Source organism: Medicago truncatula, chromosome 3, assembly GCF_003473485.1.
Source record: "Medicago truncatula cultivar Jemalong A17 chromosome 3, MtrunA17r5.0-ANR, whole genome shotgun sequence".
Lineage (NCBI taxonomy): Eukaryota > Viridiplantae > Streptophyta > Magnoliopsida > Fabales > Fabaceae > Medicago > Medicago truncatula.
Genome location: NC_053044.1, coordinates 49,335,156 through 49,359,377, shown reverse-complemented (window position 1 = coordinate 49,359,377; position 24,222 = coordinate 49,335,156). Strand labels below are relative to the sequence as shown.

The window sequence follows — 24,222 nt, the reverse complement described above, 5'->3', positions numbered from 1 at the left end:
CAAAAAATGATCACACCACTAAAGCAAGCTGTACAGATTGAATAAATTTGCTTTTAATAGATATATAATCATTATTTTCGTGTCTTACATATAAAAATAAATATTTTGGACCCCAAAAAATTGGAGGCCCGGTGTCGTCGCCCAGCCTCGACGGGCTATGGGCCGGCCCTGGGTATAACCATAGATACTAAGTGTTGCATGTATGTGGAAGTTATTCAAAGTGTTGTTGTATACTTTGATCTATTCTTCGCACATCTTTTGCTTGGTTAAGTGTTTTTTTAATATATTTTGCTTACTAAAAAAAAGAAGTTATTCAAAGATTCAGTCGTTGTAAAAGCAAATGAAAGAGTCTGTCTAGGTTGCATGATATATGATTCATTTTACTTTTTTTTTTGGCCTCAAATTTATTTTTGAAAATTGAACTAGTATTAATTTCACTCACTACTTTCGCAACGAATTAAGTAACCTAATTAACTAATCATTTAAATGCATTTGGTTGTTTGTTTTAAAAAATTTCAACTTCCAATTTCGCTGCAGGCTTACAAGTTATGAATGATTGTAACAGCCAGATGAGTGGTGATTAGTGATTACCAACTTGGGTGTTGAAGCTCTGCAGTTCCAGTCGGAAGTGCCAAATATTGTTTGTGAATGTGTTATTTGATGTTCTTCCTTGAGCATTTGGGTTCATGTTAATGAAATGTTGTGCGATTGCATAACTGTGATAATTTCTTTGAGATCAAATCCTTGCTATTTATAGATGTCGAGGTATATTCTAGATTAGTTTACTTAAGTATTCTAGAAATTATAACTTAACAAGAGTGATTCTATATCTTTTTAATATTCTTGACATGCACATCATATTTCAACGGTATCCCATCCCGAACCCATTACCTTGTAACAAAATAACTTTTATTTTACCTCTCTTTAAATTACAAACACAAACAAATACATTCTTATGTTTATTTTTAGGTTTAGGTTGAGTCTTTTTTTTGTTTGTTTTAAGAAGGCAAAACGAATTATAAACTACCTAACCGCACTCTCCTCAACACAAGGACTAGAGAAGAGAGCTGAAGTTACAATAACAACAAAATTACATAAAGCAAATGATCTAAAATGAAAACTTGGTGGAAATTACTATTTGTTTTCAGAAGCGTACCTTTTTAATAAAGTCAAAATCACCACCGAAAATATTATCATGTTGAGTCTTCTTGAAGTCCTACCGGATTGAGTTACGACCATGTCGCTTTCTTTAAGACAAATCACAGCACTACCCGAAATTGTGCAGGGTAGACTAACAACCGTGTGCCTCCAGGATAAAACAACCCAGAAACCAATATGGTATTGTTACCATCCTATTATGGTGTTGAGACCACTCAAATATGGTGTTACCACCATTCTAATTTTAACTTCTCCAACTATGGTACTATGACCACTCATATATAAAGCAAATGATCTAAAGCAAATGATCATTGTTGCACTCTAGTCGTTGTTGCACTCTCCTCAACAAGGACTAGAGAAGAGAGCTGAAGTTACAATAACAACAAAATTACATAAAGCAAATGATCTAAAATGAAAACTTGGTGGAAATTACTATTTGTTTTCAGAAGCGTACCTTTTTAATAAAGTCAAAATCATCATCAAAAATATTACCATGTTGAGTCTTCTTGAAGTCCTACCGGGTTGAGTCACGACCATGTCGTTTTCTTTAAGACAAATCACAGCACTACCCGAAATTGTGCAAGGTAGACTAACAACCGTGTGCCTTCAGGATAAAACAGCCCAGAAACCAATATGGTATTGTTACTATTCTATTATGGTGTTGAGACCACTCAAATATGGTGTTACCACCATTCTAATTTTAACTTCTCCAATTATGGTACTATGACCACTCATATATGATATTGCTACCATTCTAACATCCAACTTCTCCAAGAATTGAAGAAGAATATATATTTAAGATCATCTTTATTATACCGAAAATGGACCATGATCTTAAAATATTATTTATTCTAAAGAGACATAAATAATTGAAGGGACTATGCTCTTAAGACCATTCTTATTTCCGAAAGGATAGTAAACCGACGATGGACTATGGTCTTAAGAACACTCTTAATTCCGAAGGGACAGAAAGGAGTAGAAAAAAGGAGAAGAACTTGTCAACACAAGTACAAGGAGGGAGAAGAGAGGAAAAGCACAGGAAACATTAACTGTGAATTTCGGTGTATTGAAAGCACATTGTGAGCTCTCTATTTATAGAGAAAGTTCCAAAGTAATAAGTGAGAAACTTTAGGAGCAAGTAATTCTCATATTAGATCTAATACAAAAATATCTCAAATTGAGTCTCAAAATATATCTTATTGAGTACAAAAATTTATTATTCAGTACATAAATATATTATTGAGTATCAAAATATATTTCAAATCATGTACTAAAATATTTTAGATTGCGTTCCAAAATATATTTTTTCTTAGCAAAATTTGGGGACTAAGAAAACACTTTCTAATAATGATTAAATTAATTATTTAATTTATCATTTCCAAATAATAAAATATATATCAATATATATTTTTTCTCTAGTGCTTATTTTCGATCACATAATTATGTACCCCCATTAATTTGAGGTACACCCCCCACTATATAAACACTACTAATGTGTGATCTATCCGATGTGAGACTTCCAATTTTTTCAATTCACACTACACTAGTTCGGATCAGGATTTGCTGCTGTAGCAAATTCACACAGTTTGCCGCAGTAGCAAATCTCAGCCATCAATCCATGATCTGACGGTTCCAATTCACAGCACAGATTTCAACAATTTTACACAATGTCAGATCTTAACCGTTCACTTCAGATCAGACGGTGTAGAACAGCTACAGCGTGCAACTGCGTGTAAATATTACAGCAGGAAATCCTCACCCACACTAGTTCTACCCATTGTGGGAATTTGTGTTTAGTCAATTACTCAATTTCCACATATGTTCCAACAATTTGTCAAACCCCCATGATGGAAAGGTAAACTTACTTCTAGCTCTTGCAACATACGAGAAACTTCAAACCCAAATGAAAATTTGAATTTTGGATTTCTAAAATTCACCGACTTCAACTTTTGGAATTTGAAGCTTGTGGTGTAGTAACTCAGATTCAGAAGCTACCTTCTCAACTAAACTTTGCAAACCATCTTTTGCTTTTGGAAGAAAAATATACATAGAGAATTGACGCTTATCTTCTCCTTGCTCATAAGGAAGACGAAGTACTTTGAAACCATCGAAAACGCGGATAAACTGCCTCTTCTCGCTGGTCATGAAGGGAACCTTGACTGAGCTACCATTTAGAAGGTAAAAATTATAGTTTTGTGTCCTCGAAGCATGAAACTTATTTTTCCATGCTCCTTTAAAATACAATGCGTTAGCAAAGATGAGTCTGGTTAATTTGTTGACCGACCCTCGATAAAGAAATTCATTAATAAGGCCATTTGTCTCTTTTTCAGCCCATAAATTCACTTTTTTAATTACTTAATCAACCTTTATAAAACCATATCAAATATAAAATTAGCTAAGCAAATGGATCAGTTGAAATACTTTTCACAAGTATTTCACAAATTTACCTCTTTGTGTGTGTATATTTGAGTATGTGATTGTCACTTGGCCAATAAAAAAAATATACATACAATTAGTTCTACTTTTTTTTTTTTTTTTTTTTTTTTTTGTAAAAATACTATTTTGGTTTATGTTCTTGTACAAATAATATTGTTATTTAATTTTAGAGAAATAATATTTGCACAATCATTTTGTAATAAATTTTGAACAATTTTATCTCTCATACTTACATTATCTTCTTACTCTCTCTCTCTTCTCTCTTCTCTCTTCTCTCTCTCTCTCTCTCTCTCTCTCTCTCTCTCTCTCTCTCTCTCTCTCTCTCTCTCTCTCTCTCTCTCTCTCTCTCTCTATTGACCAATAAAAAGAGAGAGAAAAAAGGTTGTCCCTAAATGGTTGTACAAATATCATTACCCTTAATTTTATATATCTTTTGTTTATTGTATTAAAAAAAAAACTCTTGAGCAAAAAATAAAAAAATAAAAAATAACTCTAGCCCCCATCCGCTAGCTGATTTCAATTCAATCTTTTTGAACAACCATAGCAGCAGGAAGAACTTTGCCATACTATTTCTTATTGATGCTACATAAGAATGAAAGGCTAAGAAATCTAGGCTGATGCATTTGAATGACATAATGGTTGGTCAAATACATGGAATTGTTTTAATAAGTTTAACTTTAATAATGACCAAAGTCATGAATTTGTACAATCAAAATGCAAAGCAATTCATATCTCCAATGTTGGGTCACTGGGCAAGTCAGGGGACCGTCCACATCGAAGTTAGAACAACCCTATAAGTAAGAGAGACACCACACTCTTACCAAAAACTTTAAGGCCATGAGTTTATGCGTCCTCTTACTTATAAGGTGTTCAACCTTTTTTTCTTTTATCCGATGTGGGACATATAACTCACACTTGTACACAACAACACCCAAATATATTCTAACCGTTAGGATGCCAAGATCTTACTTTGTGTTGAAATAAACAGTTACTATTCTGAGGCTACATCTAGCGATGTGTTTGTCACCTGTGATTTCTCTTCTTGGGTGAGGTATACAATTTTTAGGTGGTTAGGTTGGTTGGTGTTGTTTCCTCGAGATTTCTTTAGCATTTTTGCAGTGTTTAGGTCATTAGGGACTAGAAGTAAGCTAGGTTTGCCCTTAGTATGGCATTCAATTCTGTGGTACATCTAGAAATGACGTGTAAAAAATTCAAGTAAAAATGGTGGATGTTGAACCACACACTGTGATACTTCAGAGATTACGAAATAAATATTTGCTTGGATGAATTACGAAACAAATAACTTTTACTCTAAATTAGGTTAGGAAATTGCAATGGTGTTTATCTTTCGGCTGGTAAATATAATAAAACTATTATTTGTTTGTACGATAGATTGATAGTTAGTTAGTTTATTAACGGAAAATAAAAAACAACATTCATACCTTCTTCCGGAAATCAACATAAACCAGAGTGGCTTTAAAATCGTTAGACACAATTTGTTGGAAGGAAGGTTGAAGAGAAAGTGTTTGATCAACCAACACACCATTGGCAACAGAGAGGCAAGTCCCGCCAGCAGGAGCAGCGTCTTGGAGGACGACAGTAACGAGCCGAGAGGCAAAAGAGTTGAGATGGTCGGTGGATTCAAATTGGAGGAAGTGGATAAGCTGCTGTTGTGTTGGACCCTCAGCACCAGCAGCAATGATGCTGAGAATAACTTGGAGCGAGAGTGGAGAAAACACTATTGTTCTAACTTGGAGAACAGATGTTTGGCTATATGTAGGGAAACATTTGTTTGTTTGGTGCTTGATTTACGGATGGAATTCATTACTGTTTTGAGAGAAACATCCTCAGTTTTGTTGCTGCTTGATTTATCACCAACGAAATCGTTTCTTTTACGTTTTGACATTGTTTTGCGGTGATCGAATGAAGTGCGATCGCAAAATACAATAAACTTTGAATGACTGCTTAGTACAAGAAATAAAAATAAAGAAGACCTAGGAAGACATAATAAGACGACCTAAGTTGAATTTATAATCGATGCAATTTTATTTTATTTTTGTGAACAATCGATGCAATATTTTATTATTTTATTCTACTTTTATACAAAAAATAGTATCTCCCTTTTTTTGATAAGTAACGATCTTTCAAATATATTTTTTATTCCAAAAAAGTTAATGATTTTTTAAGAGGTTAAATATGTTTTTAGTCTCTATCAATATTTTAAATTTTATTTTTATTTGCTTGACATGCTATCAGGAGGAAGAAAGCGTTAACAACGAGTTGTAGGCTCCATAATTGCTACGAATGTGTTTTTCAAATCAATAGAAATATTTCTTTAAAAAAATAGGGAGAAAAATGTTTATCTATTGCTGGTTTGGATAATTTATCATTATCTAAAAAACTACTATTTCTTTAGAAAAATGTTAAAAAAATAGGGAGAAATATTTCTTTAGAAATATTTTTTTAGATCATTTATCATTATCTAAAAAATCTAAAAAACTACTATTTCAAAAAATGTGAAAAATTTCTCCATTTTTTCATGTATTTCCCACCACCCAAAGCCTTTCCGCCCCCTTCCCTCAAAACCCCCAAACAAAGCCTTAGGAGGAAAGGACTATATCGATATGATCATCTCCACGACACATTTTAAATAGAGTGAACCATAATGAAGTAGCTTTACAAAATAAAGACTCTTTTAAAACCAAAAAATAAAGAGCAAATTAAAACCTAAAATAAAAATAGGGGATAAAAATATAATTTAGTCTTTAATGTATTATATTCTCTTGTGAGAAAAATCTTATGTCTCTAACACTCACTCGTATACAAATTTTTCCTATTTAGTCAAATGTCTTCTTTTGTGTATGTGTTATTATAACCCACCGGTTCTCAAGGTAAAGTGTCATAGTCGTCTGGAGTTCCATCGAAAGTAAAGTCTGGCGAAAACTATAAATTATTTTAATTAAGGAAACCAAAAGTAGTATGTTTACATTGAATTCAACAATATTTTGACTTTTAAAAATTTAAATTCATCACTTTTTCATCATTTTCCAATATAATATTTCTATTTTTATTCTCTTATCCAATGCCCCAAGAGCACTCTTTAACGTTTCCCTTAATTAAATTATGTTTCTTGTTCGCTAAAAAAAAATGTTCCTTATACTCAGCCCTTTGACTTTAAATTCCTAGCTCGAAAAAAAAAAATGTTCCTTATACTCAGCCCCTTTTGACTTAAAATTCCTGGCTCTATTTATATTTTCCAATTTTCTCGATATGTGCTTGTTGAATCACTTACACAAACTTACAGTATTCTATTCTTCATCACAGTCTATTCGATTTGATTTTAATGTTATCAATTTGACTCCGGTGTTTACAACTTGATCTATTGCACCGGTGCTCAATCTGAGTTGAAGTTGCCCGCCCTCACTTGAATCTTACTTATGAAACTTAAAAAGAGTGAATTTCAGACACAACTCAATACTTTTGATAATTCACAGCTTCATAGGATGTTAAGCCTATTGGAGGGGCTGACCTACATGAGGCATGGTTTGACTATAGCCACACCAGAATTTAAAAAAAAAAATACGTATGCTTGTATAAATTTCTTCATTAGCGACCGATATTTCTGTAGCTATATCATAAATATCGGTCGGCATTTCGGTCGTTGTTTGTTTATCCCCACTGAAAATTTGTTACTAGTTCCGTCCAAGATTTTGATTCTTGTTCTTCTTAGGAGTTTGAAGGAGAAGGGAGAGGAGAGATTTAAAAAAAAAAAAAGAAGGAGCAAGTTGAAGAAATAGATGACATTGAGAGGGGAAAGCTTTTGGGGGGTTAATTTTCTTCGTAATACAAGTCCTTCTTATTAAGGAAACTCAAAAATTGTGTATTGGAGGAGAGTTTTGAGTGGTTTATGAGGGTTTACATGAATTCATCGAATTTAATCTATGCATTTATAATATTCTTAAAATTTAAAATATATTAAGCATAAACATTAATTTAACACTTTCTAAAAAATTACTCTTTCAAAAAGTGTTAAAGGTTTTACTGTTTTCTCCTATATTTCCAACCCACCAAATTCAAAGTCTTCCTTTACTCTCCCCTCCAAACTCAAAGCCTCAGTGTCCGTTTCTTTTGGGTTTTGTAGTTATTTTATTATTGTATTGAGTGAACCATCAAATTCGTCCCTGAATTTTCACACGTCGACCAACTTTGTCCCTGAATTATGCGAAATATCAACTTAGTCCTTGAATTTGTCAGACGTCTATCAAAAAGGTCCCTCCGTCCAAGTCCTCCGTTAGCCTTGCTGATCTGCGTGGCAAGAAGGAAGCCACGTGTTTAGGGACTAATTTGATTGAATTGGAAAATGTTGAGTTTTCACTTTTCAGTTTATTTTTTTCTCCTTTTCCCATTTTGCCCCTGCATTACCCATACCTCCTTCTTCACATTTCAGAACATCAAAAACGTCCTTGACCCTTCTTCTTCTCGCTAAAACTTCCTCCATTTTCACCCCTCCAAAAACATCATCATCTCCGGCGATTCTGACATTTTTGAAGTTTGTGTGTTCGGTTGTGATTAAAGGTAACACATTTCCTGTTGTTTATCAAGTTTTTGTGTTCGTATTCACCCTATTTTTGTCCGTTTTTTTGTGTTTTCGTTTTAAGTTTTGATCATGTTGTTTATTTTGTTTTTGTGATCGTTGATGTTCTGCCTTTTTTAGTTTATTTTTTACACATATGTTTCAAGGGTCAATTTGATATCTGATTAAACAATTCAGGGACTTATTTGATGGTTTTTTATATAACGTAGGGATCTATTTGATAGATAGATAAATAATTCAGGGATTAATTTGATGGCAATATTATTATAGAAAGATTACATATTTAATCATCTTCAACCTCTTTTGATTAGTTAAACCAACCTTTGGCAGATGGCAAGCATAGAATGGCCTTCCTGAATTTTTTGAAGTATTGGATTTTCTAACAACACAAATTGTAGGACACCAACATTCAAGCACTCTCACAACACCATTAAACTTGGAGCTTGAAGATGAAGCTTGACTTTTATAACCGTTTTTTTCCCATATTCCCACCCCACATCATTTCATATTCAATTTCAATAGTTTTGCTTCAAGAAATTTTGAGGATTTTGGCTTTTAGATTCACTACGATTGAAGTTTTTTGAATTGGAGCAGAACTGAAGCACTTATTATTGGAGGAAATTTTCATGATTATAGAGTGTAGATTGCATATTGTGTAATTAGGGTTCTAATTTTATACAATTGGGGAAGAAAGAGTTGTTGGGGAAGAAAATAGTCATTTGGGAAGAAAGCCAAAACATTTTCTGCAAATCAATCAATTTAGTCCTTCGAAATGTTTGTTATTATCGGCCAAATTAGTCCCTGCCTACGTTGCGTCTGACATGTGAGAGGTTAACGGCCACGTCAGCCTTGTTAACGCTCCGTTTGAACAGAAGAACTAACTTGATTGACATTTAACAAATTCAGGGATTAAATTGATATTTCGCATAATTGAGGGACGAAGTTGGCCGACCCGTAAAAATTCAAGGACGAAGTTGATGATTCACTCTTATTGTATTTGTTTATAATTTTTTAAGCTAAATTAGCCAACATAATTTGACACGTGAAGAATCGAATTCGAGACTTTGAAGAGTTTAAGGTCCCAAGCTAAACATCACCAAACCAACATAACTGGGTTTTTACATAGATTAAATAAAGTTTAACTTATATTGTTCCTTTGCTAAAAAAAACTTATATTGTTCGTATTTTAGTGGAATCATTTTGATAGATTTTTTTAGCAAGTATACTAAATACTATCGAAGTAATAAAAAAAAATATCGTCCCCACAAGGACTGTGTTAATCTCAATTTAGAAATAAAGTAAATATTTAGGATGTATAAATTATTTTGTTTAGATTTTGTTTGATTGCATAAAATTAAATAACATAAAATAAAGATTGAGTAAGAAAATATAGATTTGGTTAGAAAATATGAAGAGAGATGAGATCAGGTCTTTCGAATCATCTATGTTCCCCTAATTGGTATACTGCACCTATTCTTATGAATGATTTTCTAGTTCCACGATAGTTAACAAAATAGTCCTAATCAATCCCTTGAGTTAGGACCCTCTTCTCAAACTACAGCCCCTAATTCCTTAGGTGGTCTAATAATCTTTGAAGGTTTTAAGAACGTTAACCTAATATCACTAACAAACGATTATCCATTCCTAGACTAACCCTGTTTATTAGAACAACTCAATTCTGTCTAAGTAGAAAGCTATGGTCAGTAGTCATTCATTCTCACTAAATCATGTTTATATTTGATCAGGATATAAAAAGCATTAAGAACAATTGAATTGAATAAAAACTAGATTGTCATTCACAATAAATAGAGTTTCACAGCAATATGGTTCAATTAGGGTTACAAAGAATCATCTCAGACCTAATCTCTAAGAGATTTAGCTACTCATAATTGAGTTTACAAATAGCATAATCAATAGCGGAATTAAAACATACACAAACTGATAGAAGGTTGAAGAAATCGCCCTCCTAGCCGTCTTGAGGTCTCAAAATTGCACTTGGCTCTCTCCAAATCATAACCCTTGTTTTCAGAATAGTCTTCAGCTTAAATAGGCACAGAATTTCGCCTAAAATCGTGGCACGATTTAAGTAAATCGTGGCACGATTCTCCTTGAATCGCAAATCGCTGAATTAGGGTTTTGTCAAATCGTGTCACGATTATGCCATCGTGACACGATTTCTTCAATGTCGAAGCTTGATTTTTGTCTTCTAAAATCGTGTCACGTTTTTACCAAATCGTGGCACGATTCTCTTCTTTGTATTTTCTTCAGTTTTCTTCAGTTTTCTACTCTTTTGCTGCATAAGTTGCCTTGTGAACTCCAATTTGTGATCAAAATACATATAAAAAAGACTCTAGAAATAGCGAATGACGGACTGTCATCACATTTCTATTAATCGACTTTGTAAATTAAAGATTTAAATAAAAAATTAGAATGGTTTAAAATGAAGGATATAATTGAAAGATATAAAAAAAAACATATCAAAATCGATTTTTTAGTTAGCAGGCCGACCAAAATCATGTATCCAATTATATATAGATAGGTATAAATTACATAGACCAAAATCATGTATCCAATTATATATAGATAGGTATAAATTACATATACTTTTTTAGGGGAGCCCCTAATATGCACCCTCTAGAAAGAGGTCCAACAATGAACCTGTTAGTTCTACCTACTAAACCCGGTAATAAACTGGTTGGTATGATAATAAAGTTAAAACAAAAAAATATTGACCCTTTTCTTGGTACAAGAAATGCCTCTTTTACTGGTTGGTGCTTGTATATCCATGGTCACTACTCACTATGCCTTTATCATTTTCCTAACGCACATAGATTTTTAATTTGCTAAGTTAGAGATCTGAAAGCTGTATTATTTACAGTTATGAGAAACCAGTTCTTACAACGATGTTCGCTACTTACCAAGTAGCACTATTTTCACTGCATTCATCACTTTACTCTTTCCAAATTTAAAGCTTGACGGAAAGTGAAATAAATTTGCTTGTTTTTCTTCTGATATGAAACAGTCTACAACATGTTTGATTCAAGAACTCAGGACTTTTTACCAGATCTGACTTAAGAAGTTCTCAACAGAGATCAAAAGGACAAATATATATTGCACTGTATTTCTTTTCTGAGAGTAAGTCCGGTGATCGTAACGGAATGGACAACGATGGAGAAACTATTTTTTCTTTTCTTTTCTTCAATTTTCTTGAAGGTCGAAGACACTGAATTAATGTATAACGTGTTGTATATTATTTATTAATTAATTAATAGTTATTAAAAAAAAAACAAGTTTATCAAAATCAATAAGGATACTTGGCTGGGGATTATATCGAAGTTGACATACTGCATGGAGACGAAGCAGATGAAAATGAGCAGAATGAAAAGAAGAGAAAAAAAGGTCAAACAATTTGAAACAGGCTATAGCCAGTTAAGTTGTAGAGGTGCATGTTTGGACCCTTTAAAAAGAGGTCCATATTAAGGGCCACCCTTTTTTAAATCATAAAAAGAAAACATAATTTTTTTTTTCTGTCAAATAAATTAACATGGGGTTTTCTTTTCAAATAAAAAAAATCAAATCTGGTTAAGGTATTTGCAACTAATTAACATATTTTCAACCATTCCTAAAAAACAAAAACATATTTTTAACCAATATTTTCCTTATTCGCTTAAACAAAAACATGCTGTTATGGTCTTTGCAACTAATTAACATATTTGCCAGATTTTTTCCCTTTAAAACCACACGAATATCTTTCCACTTTTAGAAAATAATGCTTTACATGGCATAACCATAATAACTATGAATCAGTTATTTCCAAATTTCCATTGCCACTCTCTCTATATATCTCTTTCTTTCTGTTACACTCTCTACACATAAACTACAGACAGTGAGTGACAAAAATGACCAACACTTTCTCCCAGTTAATACAACAGTACAAAGCACTATTAAAGAAAAACATATTAATCTCGTGTCGAAGCAAGACATCTATCCTTCTCCAGATGCTCTCACCGGTCATATTCATTTTCCTAATATCCGCCATAGACAAAGCAATCGAAGTACAAACCTCAACAACTACGCAGTATAAGTCCACAATACATCCTTCGCCAAAACCTTCACCACCAATCCCACCTTGTGAAAACAAATTCTTTGTTAAAGAGCCTTGCTATGATTTTATCTGGAGCGGTGATACTAACCCAAAGTTTCACACCATCGTGGAGCGTATCATGAATAATAACCCTGGTAGACCCATACCTATCTCTAAGGTTAAGTCATTTCATGATAAAGCACTAGTTGATCAGTGGTTTCTTAATAATCCTATGCAATGTCCCGGTGCAATTCATTTTTGGGAAAAGTATGATGGTGTTATCAGTTATGGGATTCAGACTAATTCCAGTAGTGTTCAGAAGCGCGGGAAATATGAAGATCCTAATTTTTCTTTTCAACTTCCACTTCAGCTTGCTGCTGAACGGGAAATCGCCAGATTTCTTATTGGAGGTATATCAAAATCATTATTTATATTGTAAAGAATGATATAGCCTATATTGCAGTTGTAGAGATAAAAAAAAAAAAAAACTGATGTCATAGCGACTTAGATGAAATTATAATCATTTGATTTTTAAAATTTTGTTAATGATCAAATACATGTTCTAAATTATAATTGGTGACTTGTAATATAAATTTTAGACCCAAGCTTCAAGTGGAATGTGTTTTTGAAGGAATTTGCGCACCCAGCCATGAGTCCTCCCTCTGCTGTTGGATCAATCGGTCCAGTATTTTTTCTTGCAATTGCTATGTTTAATTTTGTTCTTCAGATGAGTTCTTTGGTCGCAGAGAAAGAGCTCAAACTTCGCCAGGTATGGTGCAGTCATATAGTAGTACTAAGATTAATAGGAATTAGTACACATTAGTTCATTGGAGAATACTAAGATCAATAGGAATTACAGTGGGGGTTTTTTGCATTAATTTTCTCCTACTGTAAAATTTGACAATGATGAGTTTGTTTGTTTATTTTTTCGCTGTAATCGTGCTTGTTGTTTTCACGGCATTTTTGTTGTCGATAGGCAATGACAGTGATGGGGCTTTACGACTCTGCATACTGGTTATCATGGCTAACCTGGGAAACAGTTGTTACACTCCTATCATCTATTCTCGTAGTTCTCTGTGGCATGATTTTTCAGCTTCGTTTCTTTTTGAAAAACAGTTTCGCTGTTCTGTTCTTTTTGTTCTTCCTATTTGAATTTAACATGGTGAGAATCTTCTAGCTTTACAATTTATACTTTCTGTTTTTTTCATTTGGGTCTATTCTGTATTCTGTGAATCTGAAGATTTTTTCTGATTCCTAGTATTTTCTCCTTTTGTTTTAGACTGGGTTGGCCTTCATGTTATCGGCTTTTATTGGAAAATCATCGTCGGCAACAACAGTCGGCTTCTCCATATTTATTGTCGGCTATGTGACTCAGGCATGAACCAACACTTCTCATTCTTTCAGGACAAGGTTTATTGAGTACATTGAAAACAATGGATGCTCATGTTCTTTTATGTCTGTTATTTTATCGACTTGCAGCTCGTGGTGCAAGTAGGATTTCCTTACAATTATATCTTCTCTGTTACTGTCCGAAAATTATGGTCATTGTTTCCGCCTAATCCTTTTGCTCAAGGCTTGCGTGTGCTTTCACATGCCGTCTCAACCCCTGAAGATAACGGTGTTAGCTGGAGTAAACGGGGATCATGCGCCACTAACGACAACAACTGTGTGATGACAATTGTATGCAGTGATTTGAGTTTGATTTTTGCATACCAACATGAAAAATTGTTTCAATTTAAGAATACTTTGACTTTCTATTCCCTTTTAGATGGTTCTATATTTCCTTTTAGTCCTCCCTGCCCTTCAGCTTTTGAGGCGTCAATGCAATACTTATGTATATATCTTCTTTTGTTGACAGAATGATATTTATAAATGGCTTCTGGCCACATCCTTTCTGTGGTTCATTCTAGCCATCTATTTTGACAATATAATCCCAAATGCAATGGGTGTGAGGAAATCTATGTTATACTTTCTAAATCCTCGTTATTGGACGGGAAACGGAGGACAAAAAGTGAAAGGTGATGAATATTTTTTAAGTTGTGTTTGTTATTGCTTCTTTCATGCTCTTTATGGATTATTTTTCTAACCCGTATTTTTCACCTTTCTTTCATAGAGGGTGGGGTTTGTAGTTGCATATTTTCAACCAGACATGAAGAGAATAGTATGCCAGATGATGACGATGTCCTTGAAGAAGAAAACGTTGTGAAACAGCGACTAACACAAGGCGTGGTTGATGCAAACGTTGCTGTTCAGTTACATGGCATCGTGAAGACTTATCCCGGTACATATAACATTGGTTTGTGCTGTAAATGTAAAAGAAGTGCTCCTTACCATGCTCTTAAGGTAAAGCATTTCCTATCACAAGATGGATCTTATTCCGATACATTTAACATTGGTCGCTGCAGTAAATTGCATGCTTCAATATGAAAATTTGTGAATGATTGTAATTTCCTCCTGATAGGAGTGATCTATGCTTGGATGATGAGTAATTTGTTATTCTCAAATTATTTTCAGGGCTTGTGGTTGAACTTTACAAAGGATCAGTTATTTTGTCTTTTAGGACCGAATGGAGCTGGAAAGACTACAGTTATTAATTGTTTGACAGGGATAACTCCAGTAACAGATGGAGATGGTGATACTCTCTCTCTCTCTCTCTCTCTCTCTCTCTCTCTCTCTCTCTCTCTCCCTCCCTCCCTCCCCCTTTATCTGCTATATTGACTATTAAGTAATCAATGTGTTGGTATCAAGAAAGAGTATATAACTTTAAATTTCCTTAACAGCATTGATTTATGGACATTCTATCCGTAGCTCCACTGGCATGTCAAACATTCAAAAGCTTATAGGAGTGTGTCCCCAGGTGTCTCTCATTCTACATATTTTTCTTGTATGATACACAATTTACACTGTAAAATTAAGTTTGCAAATCATACATCATTATATCTGCTAGACGCTTATGAATTGGAATTTTTCTGTTTCACTAAATCAGATCACACAACTTGTACTTATAATGGTGCTACAATAAATACATTGAATGCCTTTTACTAAATCTTATAATCTGCAGTTTGATATCCTATGGGATGCACTCTCTGGTGAAGAACACCTCGAACTCTTTGCTAGTATCAAAGGCCTGTCCCCAGCATCTGTAAAATCAGTATGTCTGCTCCAGGCTTGAAATTGTTCTGTTCATTGAATTATACGATACACACACTTCCATCCACATTTTTTTTTTCATCTACTTTGTATTGTTTAAAATTATTAACTATTAGAGTTCTGATTCTTTTTTGAAAAATGTAGATTACTCAGACATCATTGGCAGAGGTGAGACTCATGGATGCAGCCAAAGTAAGATCTGGAAGTTACAGTGGAGGAATGAAACGCCGTCTCAGTGTTGCAATTGCCCTTATCGGTGACCCTAAATTAGTTATTTTGGATGAACCGGTACGCAAATAAAAATATATTCTTTAAACCGTATATTTTCTCAACAGGATTACACGATTTAATTTTTCGTTCTTATTTTTTAGACTACCGGTATGGATGCAATAACAAGGAGGCATGTGTGGGACATCATCCAAAGTGCAAAAAGAGGGCGTGCCATTGTTCTTACAACACATTCTATGGAAGAAGCAGACATTCTAAGTGACCGCATAGGAATCATGGCAAAGGGAAAGCTCCGATGCATTGGTACCTCAATCAGATTGAAGTCACGCTTCGGTACTGGTTTTATTGCTAATATTAACTTCTATAGAAACAATAATGAAAAGATTCCTGAAAATGGTGATGCAATATCTACAAGACAGCATGAAGCTGTGAAACAATTCTTTAAGAATGTAAGATGAATATTTGTGATGTTTTAAAATCTTTTCATGACAAATAAAAGATTGGTTTTTGACCTCTGAAATATTTTTGCAGCGTTTAGATTTAGTACCAAAAGAGGAGAATAAAAACTTTCTAACTTATGTGATTCCTCATGAAAGAGAGGCACTCCTTACAGTAAGCTTTCTTTTCTTGGCCTTGTTTCCATTTCTTTTGGATCTGCTTAACACCATGGTTTGAATAATGTTAATTTTTATTTTTTTATTTTTTTGGTTTTTGAAAAGTTTAGGCGAGTTGGGAAATTTTAATTGTTTCTACATCACTGATTTGCAATGAAACAAATCTTCGTTGAAAATTTCTAGTTGCTATTGATATGCTGATAATGTGACATCTGATTCATTACTCAGTTTCAAACTTTGTGCTTTATAATAATCTTTAGTATAGTTATATTAAATGTTTATAACCTGATACTGACACCTATTATAATTAGTCCTATCTATTGCTTAGTGTCAAAGTCCGTAATGATGAATAGCTCCCAAATTTACACTTTCCTAGACTTGTTAATTGCATTTGTGAGCATGTTGTGCATGATCCATGTATTTGATAGTAAGCTGAAAGTGGTTTATGTAACACAAAGACAGGATGACATAGGTACAAGTGTAGCCTATAGTGAGAAAAATCATGCGAAGTTCACACAGAACTATACAATTACTTTGATAGGTTAATATTCTCTTATGAGAATTGATATTTGAACACAATAGTCGACATCTACATCATCGAATCTAATACGATCAGAGACACAGGGTCGTATTTTTTTAATCATTTTTTGCTTACCTTGGTTTGTGTGCAAGACTTGGCCTGTTTGTACAATACTAGATGTTGGTCTAGGGTGTCTAAAAATCAGTGTTCAAATAGCATGGCTCTTCTCTTATACTGTTGTTGCTTCCATACCAGGATTTTTTTACAGAGCTCCAAGATAGAGAAAAAGAATTTGGCATATCTGACATCCAGCTTGGTCTAACAACTCTTGAAGAAGTTTTCTTGAATATTGCAAAACAAGCAAAGCTAGAAAGTGCTGCAGCTGAAGGGAGCTTAGTGACTTTGACCTTGAAATCTGGAGAGTCTGTGCAGGTAAGTGTATCACATTTTCTTTCGGCAAATGCGTCTCAATTCTCAAGTGATTGAGTTATAAGAGTATGCCAAAAAGTAAACTAGTACAATTACATAGTACATACTATGAAACACTAAAACATACATTGAACACCACAATATACTGAAATGTCAACACCGGTAATAATTTGAGAAATGAAGTAATAGGATGTAACCAAATATGTCAGTGTCATGTTACCGGACACGCCTTTAATATGAAATGTTGGTGCTAAATAGAGTACATCCATCGTGACAAAATACAAAACCATTTTCTTTTTCAATTGAACAAAGTTTGTAGCTGTAACAACTAACTATTTTTGCTGATGAATAAAATAATTGTGCAGATTCCAGTAGGAGCTATGATTGTGGGAATTCCTGGATCAGAGTCTGCTGAATATCCCACAGGGTTTATGGTACAAGTACACTGGGAGCAAGATGACACTGGCGCTCTTTGCATCGCTGGCCACTCGCAGAAAGCTCCTGTTCCTCAAAAGATCCAACTACCATCGTCTCCTACTGCAAGACAACGCCGGTCAGCGTTAGTCCACGGGGTTGTGATTGATCCAAGTCAAGTTAGTTTAGTCAATTTTCAGTAATGTATTGATATTTACTTAAATATTCCTTTTGGTTATAAGATTTCATTTGTATATGTGTTGTCATTTGGTAACTTGTTAGACAATTAAGATTTTTATTTGTTGTATTTTATTATTGTTTTTTGACTATTTGTATGTATAGTTATCCAAATTATTTTGTTGGTTGTGATATTCAATTCAAGGGGGAAAATTCAATGCATTGTATCGCCCAGCCAAACAGACATTTGCAAGGTTATAAAAAAGAATTAACAATATAGTACTAGTATTATATAAACCACGATGGATCCAAAGCTACACATTAAATATTGTAAAAATCATGGCCAAAGAACTTTAAACTCATGATAACAGTGTTATGTCGTATAGTTAATTAAAGAAGTTTGATGTGGTATTTAAATTATAAGATTCTTTTATCTAATGAATTAATCTTTTGGATTCAACTCTCCTCGTAAAATACACATGGACTTAGTTATAATTCTTCAGTTCCCTTAACATGCAGATCAAACCAAACTAAGTGTGACAAAGTTTTTACACTAAAAAGAAAATTATAAATAACTTTTCATTATTTTTTTAATTTCGTCAGCAGAACAACCTTTGTAAATTTATTTTGTCAAAAAAAAATCTTTGTAAATTGATTTTTATGGAAATCTATTTATAAATTAAAGCATCGTGAGCATAAAGAGAGTTTACAAAGTGAATATGGGTATTTTAATTTTGCCACCGTAAATTCTTCGATTCTTTCACAATAATTAGGACTTTACCCTGATCTCAAAATAAGAAGATCCCACATAGATTGAACCAAAGAAGTAAAAAAAAAGAAAAATCAGTAACCAGTAATCATTCAATATTTAAGCAGAAAAAACAATACTAGATTAGTAATTAATACCACAAGAATGAGTTTGAATAGATCAAACAAAAATTCAAATTCATAATGATACGGAACAGGAATAAAAAAAGATAGAAGTACGGCCTCTGTCTGGCTATATATATCTTAGAAAATAATCTCACACCAATATTTAATTGATCAAGATCCATGAAACAATAAAAAAGAAGGCAACAATTGGTGAGATACAAGTAGCTGAAGATGCACTTTGCATGGTAGGAGTGGTGGTGGTTGTTGCGGCGGGGGTGTCATCGGAAGGTAAACCTTTTCCTGATGGTGATGGTGCTGCAATGGTAGGAATGGTGGTGGTGGTTGTTGTTGCGGCGGGGGTGTCATCGGAAGAAGGTGAACCTTTTCCTGATGGTGATGGTGCAGCAGAAGGAGCAGCAGAAGAAGAAGAAGAAGAAGAAGAAGAAGAATCCTGAACCTTAACAGAGAGTTTCATGCCACCACTTATGCAATGTACAGGAACAGCACATATGAAGTAATGAGTTCCTGCTTTTTTGAGGGGAATGGTTGTGGCACCACTACCGTCTGTACTAATTGAATTTCTAGTTGTGCATGAATTATAGTCACTTTCATTAACTTCATCCACTGTGTGCCACCCAGCTTCATAGTTGAACACTGTCATAGTAATAAAGTTACAAACATTAGTTTTGTAAATTGTAAAACTAAAATAAACAATTGAATTGAAAACTTGAGTTAATTATGATACTTACCGAGACTGTCACCAACTACAAAGGTTTTGTCACTAGCCCATGTTGTATAATCAGAATCAACTGTCCAACCTAAACCATCTCCAACAATGTGGTTTGTTGCCAGAGTCGGCAATGGCATAGTGATCGCTAAAAAGAAGCATAAAACCAAAGCCTTAAAGAATGTCATTTTAATAGATTGTGAGGGGAATGAAGAAAACAAATCAATATGGCAAGCAAAGTTTTTTTGGAGAGGAAGGAGGCTATGATGACATTGTTGGGACAATGGGTGCCTTTATATAATTGCAAGCAAAGTTTGTTACAGAGGAAGGGATTAAAGTTTGTTACCGAATAAAAGAAATTTGTTCGGTTACTTAGGGAAGAAAAGATAAGAAAAATTAAAGTTTTATTTTTTTAAAATAATGTTTTTTCAAAACAAATTTTTGTTACATATAAAGATGAATTATGTAGTAGAAATTTTATAATTAGGAATCTAACATTATTATCAAAAATAAAATTATAGCATTGTTAAAAATTTTACCTATTTTTGTTTTTGTTTTGAGTAAAGTTGAATCAATAGTTGATTAAAAAAGTTGTAGGGAAGTTGAAGATCATAGTTTTACTTTGAATAATAATAATATGAAGTTGAAGAGAGAGTATATCAACTGTTTGTTACAAAAGAAAGATGTGAAATGTATGGTGTTAAGAAATTATGAATTTATTCTCTCAAAAAAAATTATGAATTTATTGATAAGTTAAAACGAGAGTATAACATAAAAAAAAAAAAAAAAAAAACCCCAAAAAGTTCACTTTAAAATTATGAACGGTATTTATTTATGAAACTTTGATTTTGATTAAAAGTAAAAATATAAATGTTTGTTGCATTTAAATTATAACAAACTAAACTAACCATGTTTAATTTATCTATTTCAATGACATCAACGATATAACAAATAAATATAATCTAAATTCTTTTTTAATGACACCAACAACAATCTTTATTATAGAAAAAATTGTTTAAGGGTATATACATTTTTTTAATATTTAAATTTATTCTTATCTATTTGTTACATTATTATTTATTTGTATTGAGAATTGAAGACATTTTTTGAAAGAGAAAAAGTCAACCCAAAAGAGTTGAAAGATGTTATTTTCTTTATATATAATATAGATATAGATGACATTCTTTCTAAAAAAAAATGGGAGTAATTAATTACTAACCTCTTCGGGTAATGAAAATACAAGATCCATGTGTTTCTTTTTAAATGTCATTTTAGAAGTCATTGTGAGCTTAGCTCAGTTGGTATGGACCTTGCATAATATATGCAAGGTCTGAGGTTCAAACCCCGGCCACCATAAAAAAAATGTCATTTTCGAAAAGTACATTTAAATTAAGAAAATGAATTTTTGGAGTTTTTTCTTCCTATTATACCTCATTTTAATCCACAAATAAATTAATTTTTTTTTGCACACACTCCTTTTTCAATAAATTTGATGTGAGATATAAAAATAATACATACGTGCCATCTTTTTTCCATAACAAGCAATTGTTACTTACTCTCCTCCTCCAAAAAAAAATCATATTTTTCTGCACACACTCTTCTTTCGAAGGAGTCTTCCATTCTTTCTTCTTTTTGAACATTCACGAAGTCTTTTATTTTTTCTATCAAAATTGTTCTTTTATTTTGCATTGGAAATTCGTATCAATGTTGTTTCTGTCAAGTAGACTAGTGACTAAATCTCATCTCTTAAGATGAATAAGTGGAATGTCCAGTGTTCGAACCACGACCCCTACATATATTATGCTTTTCAGGTATAATCAATAAATTATATCCTTACACTTTTAAAACGACAGTTAAATAGAAACATATAATCTGTACTCACACGCAGGGATGGCCCTGAGCATGGGTCGTAGGGGCGGTAGCCCAAAACACCATATTTTCAATTTTGCCTATATATATATTAAAGGATAATTTATATTATTTAAACTATGTAAAATACTTGTTAAAAAAAGTTAGAGGGGCACTACAAAAGTCAAAATTAATAAATGCATGTGATTAAATAAAACAGTTAACTACACTGACACTAAAATTTGAATAATGATATAGAGTATCAATAATTGAAGAGTTCGAGTTTTTGCTCGTATATATTAACACTCAAAAATCATATTATTTTACCCGAGTTTATGTGTTTCCTTTCTTTTCTAATTCTCAATTTATAATCTCTCAATCTCAATTCTGTTAACACTAAGAATATAAGTTACTAATACAAACTTTAAATTCTTCAAAAAAAAAAAAATACAAACTTAACACACTTGAAATTGATTTTCAAACGTAGCCTATACCTTTATGATCTGGAAGTCTCTTTTTCTAGAATGACATCAATAAAAAAAGAGTGTAGACAATACCTCAACTAAGTTCTCCAAAGATTCAATAGTAAGCCTCTTCAAATTTTCTAGTTAAAGAGAAAACAACTTTCAGATCCTGATACTTTAGCATACGAATATTAGACTAAATGATTCTAGAGCAATAAGATTCAACTCCTAGAAGAACAATTGATGAAAAACAACTTTCACGATGAGTAAAAATTAGACTGACAAAAAGTGAAAACCTTCTATTGCAATACTTTGCGAAAAGAATTCAACTTATCTATTTGCATAAGTTATTTTTAAATTTGATGATGCTTGATTTAATTTTAAATATGATATTTGTAGGCGGTTGAAGTGACCAATGACGTGAATTTATGGGCTGAAAAAGAGACAAATGGTCTTATTAAAGAAATTCTTTCTCCAGGGTCAGTTAACAACTTAACCAGACTCATATTTGCTAATGCATTGTACTTTAAGGGAGCATGGAATCAACCGTTTGATCCTTCGAAAACAAAATACTACGATTTTCATATTCATAATGGTAGTTCAGTCAAAGTTCCCTTCATGACCAGCAAGAAAGATCAATTTATTAGAGCTTTTGATGGTTTTAAAGTGCTTTGTATCCCTTATGAGCAAGGTGGAGATAAGCGTCGATTCTCTATGTACTTTTTTCTTCCAAATGCAAAAGATGGACTGTCAGCTTTGGTCGAGAAGGTGGCTTCTGAATCTACATTACTACACCACAAAAGCTTTGTCATTCTAAAGTCAAAGTAGGTGACTTCAGAATTCCAAGATTCAATGTTTCATTTGGGCTTGAAACTTCTAATATGTTGAAGGAGTTAGGAGTGGTTTCACCTTTCTCTCGTGGAAGTTTGACAAAAATGGTGGACTATCCAAATCAAGACCTTTATATTTCTCACATTTTTCACTAGTCTTTCATTGAAGTTAATGAAGAAGGCACTGAAGCTGCTGCTGCAACCTGTGCTGTAATGAGAACCGAGGGTATAACTCCTCGACTAGACTTGTAGCCGACCATCCTTTCTTTTGAATGCTACTGCTACATTGTTATACGCACTGCCTTTGATTGCCATTCTGCAGTGTTGCAAATTCGATGAAAAATCACACCAATAACAAACTTGATGTGTGGAGCAAGGGATAGTTAAGCAACCAAAACAAAGTGTATGGAACAATTATAATCACAAGCCAGAAGTAGAAAACAGCAAGAGAAAAGAAGAGAAGAGAGAACACAAAAGAATTTGTTGACCCAGTTCGGTCCAAATTGACCTAGTCTAGGGGGAGAGAGCAGCCCTCCGTTCCACTATATGATGAGTAACGTTACAAAAGAGATATCAATGAGTTACAAGAATAAGTCTCCCGCCTAATTCTACCCAAAGTCCCAACCTCTTCCCGTAACCAAGAGACTCAATCCTAATAGTGTTTCCCAAGGTGAATCAACCCTCAAACCTTATTGTTTGTTCCAAAGAGACAAAATCTATACAAACCCTAGTTTTGTTGTTGCCTTTCTAAACCCTTGTTTCAGCCCCCTCTATCTCATAGTTTACTATGATACAAGGTCTATATTTATAGTAAAAGTATCGCTTAAAATTTTCAACAAATCTGCACCCAAAAATAGGTTTCTGTTATTCGTTGTCAGCGCACCATCGTGCCACGTTGCAATCCCATCGTGGCACGATTTTTCCAGTGACTTACTTCACGAAAATCTTCAACCATCGTGGCACGTTGTTTCTCCATCGTGGCACGATTTTTGCAGATCCTGATTTTAAGTTAACTCTCACATGCAGTTGCAAGCAAAGAGTGTAAATTAAATAAAACTATGAGTTAAAAAATAGTTAAAGTCAACAGAAAAATTATATGAGCTTTGCCTGCAGTCCTTAATCGGATCGAATATCATCAGTCTAAGATGCTGTGAATAAAAAGCCATCTACAAACATCAGGCTGGAAGAAATTGCACTGTTTTAGACTAGATACTGCGCAGCACTTACCATCAAGGTCAATATTTCCGAGAATATCTCTGTATATTTCCTAGATTTTGACCCACGCGTTACGCGGATGTCTTGCATTTCATTTTAAGGAAAATAATATGAACATATTCTTTTATTAAAAGTTGTATGGTAAATACAAAATTTGTTTCTCTCGTTTGAACTCCCTTTCAATTTATTCCCAATCTACTTTCTATGTTTACTCGATTGTATCTACATTTCAATTATTTGAATAAGATTTTTTCAATTTCAGAAGCTCGGTATAGAATTGCATAATTACTTGTATTGAAGAAAATCATTCCGTGTTGTTTTAAGCTTTTATGATTATTAGGTATTATAACCTGAATGTCTAATTGATCTGATGAGGCCATCATCCCACCACCGATGAAGAGATTAATGCTCAGCGCGAGTGAAAACGTAGATAGACTCAAGTGACTTACATGACTATATTA

General features: G+C 33.2%; 3 protein-coding genes and 1 pseudogene across 3 annotated transcripts; 2 read left to right on the top strand and 2 right to left on the bottom strand.

Annotated features, from left to right (window-relative positions):
* Window positions 1–3,084: 3,084 nt before the first annotated feature.
* Window positions 3,085–5,500, bottom strand: LOC11430600 (serpin-ZX-like; annotated as a pseudogene).
* A 6,587-nt stretch (window positions 5,501–12,087) lies between these two features.
* Window positions 12,088–17,830, top strand: LOC11429654 (ABC transporter A family member 2). Its single transcript, XM_003602835.2, has 15 exons — window positions 12,088–12,682; window positions 12,872–13,041; window positions 13,249–13,434; window positions 13,552–13,647; window positions 13,752–13,952; window positions 14,131–14,290; window positions 14,386–14,615; window positions 14,787–14,904; window positions 15,053–15,129; window positions 15,334–15,423; window positions 15,567–15,710; window positions 15,794–16,099; window positions 16,182–16,262; window positions 17,040–17,216; window positions 17,579–17,830. Exons 1-15 carry the CDS (start codon window positions 12,088–12,090, stop codon window positions 17,828–17,830), a joined length of 2,883 nt encoding a protein of 960 aa, XP_003602883.2.
* Window positions 17,831–18,767: 937 nt separating this feature from the next.
* Window positions 18,768–19,695, bottom strand: LOC11429653 (blue copper protein). Its single transcript, XM_003602834.3, has 2 exons — window positions 19,427–19,695; window positions 18,768–19,331 (listed from the first exon to the last, which is right to left on the bottom strand). Exons 1-2 carry the CDS (start codon window positions 19,590–19,592, stop codon window positions 18,841–18,843), a joined length of 657 nt encoding a protein of 218 aa, XP_003602882.1. The 5' UTR covers window positions 19,593–19,695; the 3' UTR covers window positions 18,768–18,840.
* Window positions 19,696–21,155: 1,460 nt separating this feature from the next.
* LOC11430599 (serpin-ZX) lies at window positions 21,156–22,544 on the top strand. The gene is made up of 2 exons (XM_024779028.1): window positions 21,156–21,215; window positions 22,116–22,544. The coding sequence occupies exons 1-2, from the start codon at window positions 21,156–21,158 to the stop codon at window positions 22,542–22,544; spliced, it is 489 nt and encodes a 162-aa protein (XP_024634796.1).
* The last annotated feature ends 1,678 nt before the right edge of the window (window positions 22,545–24,222 follow it).